Source organism: Tupaia chinensis, unplaced genomic scaffold, assembly GCF_000334495.1.
Source record: "Tupaia chinensis unplaced genomic scaffold, TupChi_1.0 Scaffold149501_1, whole genome shotgun sequence".
NCBI lineage: Eukaryota > Metazoa > Chordata > Mammalia > Scandentia > Tupaiidae > Tupaia > Tupaia belangeri.
The window spans coordinates 4,491,627-4,500,426 of NW_006209345.1; the positions used below are offsets into that span (position 1 = coordinate 4,491,627).

General features: G+C 45.2%; 1 protein-coding gene across 3 annotated transcripts in view; it reads right to left on the reverse strand.

The window, feature by feature from the left end:
* Positions 1 to 1,297: 1,297 nt before the first annotated feature.
* The window catches only part of SF3B2 (splicing factor 3b subunit 2), a 20,303-nt gene continuing 12,800 nt past the window's right edge, over positions 1,298 to 8,800 (reverse strand). For 2 of the 3 annotated variants that reach the window (XM_014585294.2, XM_014585293.2), the window contains 6 exons: positions 7,754 to 7,861; positions 6,863 to 7,005; positions 6,679 to 6,780; positions 2,176 to 2,275; positions 1,887 to 2,072; positions 1,398 to 1,539 (listed from right to left, as the gene is read on the reverse strand). In XM_014585294.2, coding sequence (XP_014440780.2) covers positions 1,468 to 1,539; positions 1,887 to 2,072; positions 2,176 to 2,275; positions 6,679 to 6,780; positions 6,863 to 7,005; positions 7,754 to 7,861 — 711 coding nt within the window. In that variant the 3' untranslated portion in view covers positions 1,398 to 1,467. Of the gene's footprint in view, positions 1,540 to 1,886; positions 2,073 to 2,175; positions 2,276 to 6,678; positions 6,781 to 6,862; positions 7,006 to 7,753; positions 7,862 to 8,800 lie in introns of all 3 variants that reach the window. The other variant, XM_014585292.2, reaches the window with a different exon arrangement.

Sequence of the window (8,800 nt, forward strand, 5' to 3'; positions counted from 1 at the left end):
GGGGCGGGGCCCGGCTCGCGCTCGCACCCGGCGTGCCGTGTGCGCGCGGCCCTCGCTCTCCCGAAGGGGGTAGGTAACTGGCGCGTATTTGCCGACCCTGCCCTGAGTCTGCAGCGCGGCCGGCAAACAGCTGGCACCCCAACACTCTTCCCCCACCCTTCTCAGCAGCGGTAACTCGGCCAGCGGAAACCCCGCTTTTCCGGGGCGCGGCCTGGATCGGAAGGGGGCTGCCGCGGGAACGCGCCTGGGCTGATCGGGTCTGCGGAGCGCTGAGCCAAGACCGCCCAGACTGCCGACCTGGCCCAGGCCTGGGGCACTTGAGCTTCTGCGCGCGGACCAGCGAAGAGCGTTCTCTCGGTGCAGAGCCGGTGGCTGAGCGGGTGCCCATAAGCCAGGAAATTGCTAACCCGAGGGTGGGCAGCAGCTCAAGGAACCTAGTCCAAACGGCCGTTTCAGGATAATTCTCAAGCTAAGCCTTGGTTCATCTATAAGTAACCTCTTCTTTCTTATAGCTCTCCCTCCCCTCTCCAACATACATACATACAGACAGACAGACATAAATCCCTCTGCTAGAAATAAGAATGCATCATTGCTTAATAAATGTCTAAAACTATTCCTCCCAAGGCCTAGCTCAGCTGCTACGTCCTTCATGGCATCTCTCCTGCCACACAGGCCCTCCTTAGAAACCATCGTGAAGTAGCAGCATGTGGTTTCTCTCCCTCCCCAGTTCTTGTTAAATGCCTGTGGGATCCAGTGGTCCAAACCTCATCTGGCCTGTCAGGAAGACTTCACAAGACAAGCAGATTGGAAAGCAACTCCCAACACTCTCCACACACACCCTAAATTCTAGCAACTCATGTCTTGAACCCAGTGGCTCACAAAAACTCAGGATTACTTAGACTTTGAACTGTTCTCTCACAGGTAAGGACTTGTACTTTTGGCTACAAAGTCGGTTAGAAAGGCCTGACCTGGCCTACTTCCCAAGCCCACTGTTCCTTCCCCAACACAGCCAGGGCACTAAGCTGGCTATTTTTATTCCCCCAAGGACAAAGTAGTAAGGTCAAACCAGACCTAGAGGTACTTCCCCCAGAGCCTTCCCACCAAGAGGGAGGTAGAGCAGTGGTAAAACAATTTCAGGACAACTTTGGTTCCACCACCAGCCTCAATGGCAACATCTGATCCAGGCACATGTCACCAGTCACTGGGGCAGCCCAATCGATGTGTAGAAAAGAGGTGGTTTTAGTCCTTTTACAGAAGGGGCTCAAAGGAAATGAGGAAGAATCAGGAGTGTTACATATTCATTTCTTTCCTTGGGAAACAGCTTTATTTACAAAACAGGTCTAAAATAAGAACATGAAATGAAAAGCCCTTGGGAACTGCAGGAGAGGTGGCTCTTGGGGACCCATGTGAGAAGCCCAGGCATCCAGATAAAGGGCCTAAAGGAGGGTCAGAAGTATGACCAGAGACCTAAAATTTGAATTCCTTGTATTTCTTGCTGCCCCCGCGGCTGTCCTGGGGCTGAGCTTTCCGTTTCTTTTGCTATAAGGAAGAAAGAGAAGCAGGTTACAATAGGTTAAATAGTCCTCTGGCCCCCACATCAAGGGTGGGTAGCCTGACACAGACATGGAAGTCTGGGAAAAGCAAGCTGGACCCTTGTCCCACCACCCTCTCAGATTAGGAAGGGTTCCCTCTCCTCCCCTCCCTGTGCCTGTTTCATCATCCTTAAAGAGGGCAATCCACTAGAGGATTTCCTAGGTTTTCAACTCCAGGAAGCACAGGGCAGCAGCCCAAGTCCACCCAACTCTTACCACTAGAGGGCATGAGTCCACTGAAAAAGCAGACCCTGGTCTCTGGCTCTCACCCTCCTGGACTCTGTAAGCTCTTACCTTCTGCTTGGCAGCATGCTCAGCTACCATGTCACTGAAGTCTTCCTTCTCCACTTGCGCCTGCTGCTCCCGCACATGCTCTTCATACTTCTGGGTCATGGCCATGGGATCCAGCTCCAACTCTTCAGGTGCTAGGGCCACTTCCACACCTTGTAGCTCAGGGGCTGGGCCCTTCCGACTCATAACCTAAAAAGGGGATTAGAGTCTTATCATCTCCAAATGCACTTGTAGAAACTCTACTTCTGCCCGCTTTCCCAAACCCCAAAGGAAGTGTTCTCTGAGTGCTCACCGTGGACATGTCATAAATGTGGGTAGATCCCATCATGGCTCCCCCAACAGTGGCTGTTCTCTTCTCTGGCAATACAGTGAAGAGCTGAGGTGTCTCACTTCTGCAAAGGACAACAGAATCAAACTCAAAATGTAAGGGAGAAAAGGATCTCCAGATGGGAAACAAAGGGCCAGCAGGTGGCGTGGAGTTAAAGGCAGTTAGTTGACCCCTCATGGCCGACTGCACAGTTTGAGTCCTGGACTTGGTGGCCTGAGAATTGTGCTGGGCACATATGTGAGCATGCCCAAAATCCTGGGAGAATGGAGAAGGGATTGCAGTATGGCTGTTGCCTGTGGCTGGGGATTTCTCACTTTTTTTTTTCTCTCTCTCCAGCAAATACATGCACTCTTATAGCAAAACTAAAAAATATATGAAATAAAAAAGAGGAAGTTTACTTTAAAAAAAAGGGGGGAAGCAAAAGAAACATAGGTAGGTCCTGTACCCAGCTCCTTGAAGAAATTCTGTGATATCCGGGGATGCAGCCTCTGTAATTCATGGAAGCCTAAGAGAGAACTGAGTTGAGGGGCCCCACAGTGCTAATTCTTGGGGATATAGCCTCGAAGGAGCAAGTAAGGGGATCAAGCAAGTAAGGGGATCGGAGACGAGGGTTCCCACATGCAAAACAGGGTTAAAAGGCTAAAGGTCGGGACCAGCAGGTGGCATGGTGTTTAAGGCACTACACTAGACTCCCACATGGCTGACCACGGTTCAAGTGCTGGATTTGGTGGCTTTTGTTACTTTCTCTCACTCTCTCTGGTGAGTGCATGTGCCCTATAACAAATGTTTAAAAAAATTAGAATTAAAAATTTAAAATAAAGGGTTAAAGGTCGGAGAGACCGAAAGTTTCTGAGAGAACTTTGGTACATAGACGCTGTCAAGAGAGAACAGGCTAGATAACATTTCCTGCCCAAAGTTGTGCCTGGAGTGCTGCTGCACATAACACACTTCCAGGCCTTCTGATGGTACAGGAGCCATCTGCAGCTAGCCTCACCACCTACACAACAGCAAACTGACCGCCATCGCCTCTGACCATGTCTTCATCTCTACCTATCTCCCTAAAAGAGGTGACAATCCATTCTCCATAGCAGCCGGAGCAAACAACTTCAAAATAGAATTCAGATCCTATCATCCTTTTGCTTAGAACCCTCTGAGGTGTCTGGTCATCCTTTCAATAAACCCAAATCCCTTACCATAACCTAAAGGGCTCATACTCTGGTCCCTTACCCAATCTTTCTTCACTATACTGTCCACAGTACCCTTCATTTTTCTTCCTTAAATATGCAAAGTTTGAAATAGCTTCCTGACAAGACAAAGTAACAGAGACCATATCTACCCTCCTGCCTGAAACATAAAAGTGGGCAGAATATATAAAACAGTAGTTTTTGAAAGAATTATTTAATCATTTACTTTAACTTGACTTGAGAGAGACAGAGAGAGAGAGAAAGTGAGAAAGCAAGCTACCAGGTCCAAGACTTGAACCATGGTCAGTCATGTGGGATTATCCAGCACCTTAACCACCACACCACCTGCTGGTCCCTAAAACAGTGATTTTTCAACATGGGGCAACAAAAGACAGTGATTCCTGTGAGATAGGAAACCAATGAGGTGAGCCCTTCAAATGCCCCAGCATACTGCACTGAGTTTCCAACCACAGAACAGTAAGTTCAGGAAACAAAGATATAAGTCTAGGAAGATGAGGGTGGCTGCAGTTTGTGGGAGAAAGTACTAGAGAAGAGAAAGCAGCACAGAAAGCAAACTTAAGAGACCCATGGAGGGTCTTCCACAAGTATTCAGGGGAGTACTGAGCAGCATATGTGAGATGAGAATGGAAAAGAAAGGACTGCGGTGTAGCCATCCCCACTAGGGGATGATTTCTCACTTTGTCTCTGTCTCTCTCTCTCTAGTGAGCACACTTACCCTATGGCAAAAATCTAAAAGAGTATCAGTGAGTAGTGGGACAACTTGAAGAGATCCAATAGATGTATAATTGAAGTTTCCCAAAAAATATTTTCAGGAATAATGACCAAAATTTTCCCAAAATTAATAAAAGGTATGAACAAATCCAAGATACTCAACAAATCCCAAGCTAAAAAACATGAAGGAAAGTACACCAAGGCAAATAATCAAACTGTTGTGAACCAGCACCAACGAGAAAAAAGCTGCCAGAGAGAAATAATGAAACATTACGTCCAAAGTAACAGCAATAAGAAGAAGAAAAAACAATTAATTTGGCTTAAAATAGTAACGATTACACTTTTTTAAATCCTCAAAACAGAATTCAATAAATTTCTTTTTTTTTTCCCCCTATATGGTATATACGCTTGCCAGAGAGACAGACAGAAAGTGAAGAATCACCCCCCCGGGGGGGATGGCCATACTGCAATCCTCCTCTCAGGATCTTGGGCACACAAGCACATGTGCCCAGCATGAGTTTTAAGCTGCAGGTTTGGGACTTGAACTGCGGTTGATCGACTATGAGGGAGTCAAGCAACGTAACCATTACACATCTGCTGGTCCCTATTCAATACATTTCATGAGATATTTAATGTTTTATTATAAAACAGACTTTGTGTTAGATGATTTTGCTGAACTACAAGGCTAATGTATATGTTCTATACATTTAACATAGGCCGGGCTAAGCGGTGGTCAGTAAGTTAGGTGTATTAAATGCATTTTCAATGCATACTATTTTCCATAATAGGTTAAAAGGGCATAATCTTATCACAAGATGAGGAGCATCTGTATACTACTGAAATATTTTTAACACTATCTTGAAGTTGTGTAATATCATTTGAAGGTAAATTGTGATAGACAGATACTGTAGACACTAAAACAAACACTACAGTAACAAAACAAAGACTTACAGTTAATAAATCAATAAAAGGGGATGAAATGGAATCATAACAAATGTTCAATTAATCCCAAACAAGATAAGGAAATAGGTAAAAAGAAAGAAAAACCAGAGTGGACAAGAGCAAGGTCATTTCATGATAAAGGAGTCAATGTATGAAGAAGAGTTATTAACAACCCTACACATTTACGTAGCTAAAATGGAGCTCCACATACATAACATTGTGAAGCCACTTGCACTTGCTAGCACTGACTAGTCCTGCTTTCAGATCTCCTTGTGGCTAACTTTGTCCTAGCACTCAGGTCTCAGTTCAAACAGCACCTCTCAGTGGAGCGTCCCAAAGGCAACCCCACTACCATATCCCTTTATATCCCAGTGCCTCGCTCCCTCTGCTCCACCATCGTTACTCACATTTGAATTTACCTGGTTTTCTGATTACCGTTTTATCTCAACTGTTTTTTTCAATGCCAACTCCCCATTGTCTAGAGCAGTGCCAAGTACAGAGTGGTGTTCACTAACTGTAAAAAAGCTGGGGAGCAAGGCAAGCCAACCTAGAGGCCAAAGAGAAATAAAGTCCTCTCCTCTCAGCTCTATTTGATTTCCTCACCCATCCATTGCCTCCTCGATCTTCTTCTTCCTCAGTTCAATCAGCTCAGGGGTCTCCATTCCAGCTGGCACTGATGAGAATCCTCCAGGAGTGATGAGACCACTATGAAGAGAGGAACAAATTCTGGAATGAAGAGAAAGTCCCACAGAGAGGCCACTTCATTAGCAAACTCTGTTTTCCCCACCTGTCTGCTGGGGTAATAAAGCCTGTCTCATCTGGTTTGTCTTCATCACTTTCTTCCTCTTCCTCTTCTTCTGAAGACTCTTCATCAGATGGTTCCAGTTCCCCCCAAGGGGTCCGATCAATCTCTTCTTCTTCAGTTTTGGTCTAAAAGACATCACTCTTTCATTCAATGTTTACTAAGTACCTATGACATACCAAACTGTTGTTAAGCTGAAGGGATATAAGAGAGTAGACAACTGGGATCAGCAGATGGCATAATGGTTCCACTGCTGGACTCCGTAGTGGACCGCTACTGGAGTCCCGGACCTGGTAGCTTAAAACATGCTGGGCATGCCCAAAATCCCAACTGGAGAACAGAAACAGGATTGCAGCATGGCCATACCCCTGGGGGTGACTTCTCACTTTCTCTCTGTCTCTCTGAGGAGCACACGTACCCTCTGACCAAAAACTTGCACTTGCTAGCACTGACTAGTCCTGCTTTCAGATCTCCTTGTGGCTAACTTTGTCCTAGCACTCAGGTCTCAGTTCAAACAGCACCTCTCAGTGGAGCGTCCCAAAGGCAACCCCACTACCATATCCCTTTATATCCCAGTGCCTCGCTCCCTCTGCTCCACCATCGTTACTCACATTTGAATTTACCTGGTTTTCTGATTACCGTTTTATCTCAACTGTTTTTTTCAATGCCAACTCCCCATTGTCTAGAGCAGTGCCAAGTACAGAGTGGTGTTCACTAACTGTAAAAAAGCTGGGGAGCAAGGCAAGCCAACCTAGAGGCCAAAGAGAAATAAAGTCCTCTCCTCTCAGCTCTATTTGATTTCCTCACCCATCCATTGCCTCCTCGATCTTCTTCTTCCTCAGTTCAATCAGCTCAGGGGTCTCCATTCCAGCTGGCACTGATGAGAATCCTCCAGGAGTGATGAGACCACTATGAAGAGAGGAACAAATTCTGGAATGAAGAGAAAGTCCCACAGAGAGGCCACTTCATTAGCAAACTCTGTTTTCCCCACCTGTCTGCTGGGGTAATAAAGCCTGTCTCATCTGGTTTGTCTTCATCACTTTCTTCCTCTTCCTCTTCTTCTGAAGACTCTTCATCAGATGGTTCCAGTTCCCCCCAAGGGGTCCGATCAATCTCTTCTTCTTCAGTTTTGGTCTAAAAGACATCACTCTTTCATTCAATGTTTACTAAGTACCTATGACATACCAAACTGTTGTTAAGCTGAAGGGATATAAGAGAGTAGACAACTGGGATCAGCAGATGGCATAATGGTTCCACTGCTGGACTCCGTAGTGGACCGCTACTGGAGTCCCGGACCTGGTAGCTTAAAACATGCTGGGCATGCCCAAAATCCCAACTGGAGAACAGAAACAGGATTGCAGCATGGCCATACCCCTGGGGGTGACTTCTCACTTTCTCTCTGTCTCTCTGAGGAGCACACGTACCCTCTGACCAAAATAAATAATTTAAATAAAAATCTGATTGCAGGAACCAGCAGTTCGCGTAATGGCTATGTCACTGGACTCCCACGTAGTCGACCGCGGTTCGTGTCCCCGACCCGGTGGCTTAAAACTCACGCCGGGCACGTGTGAGTGTGTGCCCAAGATCCCGAGAGGAGAATGGAGGAGAAGGGATTGCGGTGTGGCCATCCCCCCTGGGGGGTGATTTCTCGCTTTCTGTCTCTAAGTCTCTCACTTCTCTGTCTGGTGAGCGCACGCGCTTTATAGTGAAAACCTCTCCAAAAAAAAAAGTGTAGACAATAATGCCTGTCTACATAGAGCTCATATAATGGTTGGGAACTTTCAATGCAACTTCAAAACACCCAACTTCCTGATAAAGGTATAAACCAACCACCTCTAAGCTTCATGACATTAAATCAAGCTTGCCAGACCATGGCCCATACCTGAAATTCAGCGGCGTTGGTTCCAAACACATCTCCATAGAGTGGCTTCCCAGTTTCATCTACTGGGGGTTTGCCCCAGCCTCCAGCATGATACCCAAAGGAACAGCTCTGCAAGAAATGGGGCACAAACCAGTTCCACACCTAAGTTCCAGAAGTGACACTGAAGCCCCAGAGCAGAGCCACACTCCAAAGCACAGAACTAATTCTTAGCAACTCGAGAAATTATGACAATAAAATAGAATTAAAAGTTATAAAGCATCGGCAAAATTAACAAGTAAAAATATTCTGAAGGCTTAACAGAATGGGGAGATAGAAGACAGGAAATATGCTAATAATGTCATCTTTCATGGTAGAATCTATGCTGTTAGAAACCAAAACACATAGTTTAAAAATCAGGAGTCAATTTTCTTAGTGATTTTCCCCAACTTTGGAAAGCTGGCTTATTTAGAATCTATTTCCCTTAAGGGACAGATTTTTTTTTATTTTAATTTTATTCATTATTATTGTCATTATTATTTTCCAGTTTTATTAGAGAGAGACAGAGAGAGATGTCGGCGTCCGCCCCAGGGCTTGGGTCTGGCTGGATCATGATCAGGGGGCTGCTAGTGAGGAAGAGAAAGAGGATGAGAAAGAGAAAGGACCTGGGAATTGGAAAGAATGATACAAAGGGATAGAGTAGAAATGGACACAGGCAGCCTGAGTCTAGGTAGCCCAAGCAACTTGTGCCCAAGGGACAGATATTTTTATCTAAAGTTTAACAATACTACTTTTTCACTTTAAGACCTCATGTCTGTTAACTTTTTAAAATGTAAACTTTTTATTTAAAAGAACAAAATTGATACAGATAAAAATTATTTTATCTGTGCACCCAGAGATATACACATTAGAGAGACATCTGGAAACACATTCACCAAATGTTAAATTTGCCTGTTTCTTGGTAGTAAAACTGTATTTGATTTGTTTTCATCTTTGTCAATTCTAGCTATTTTATAAACGTATCATTTAAAAAAATTACTTTTTAAAAAAGAGACACAGGGTGGCATTAGG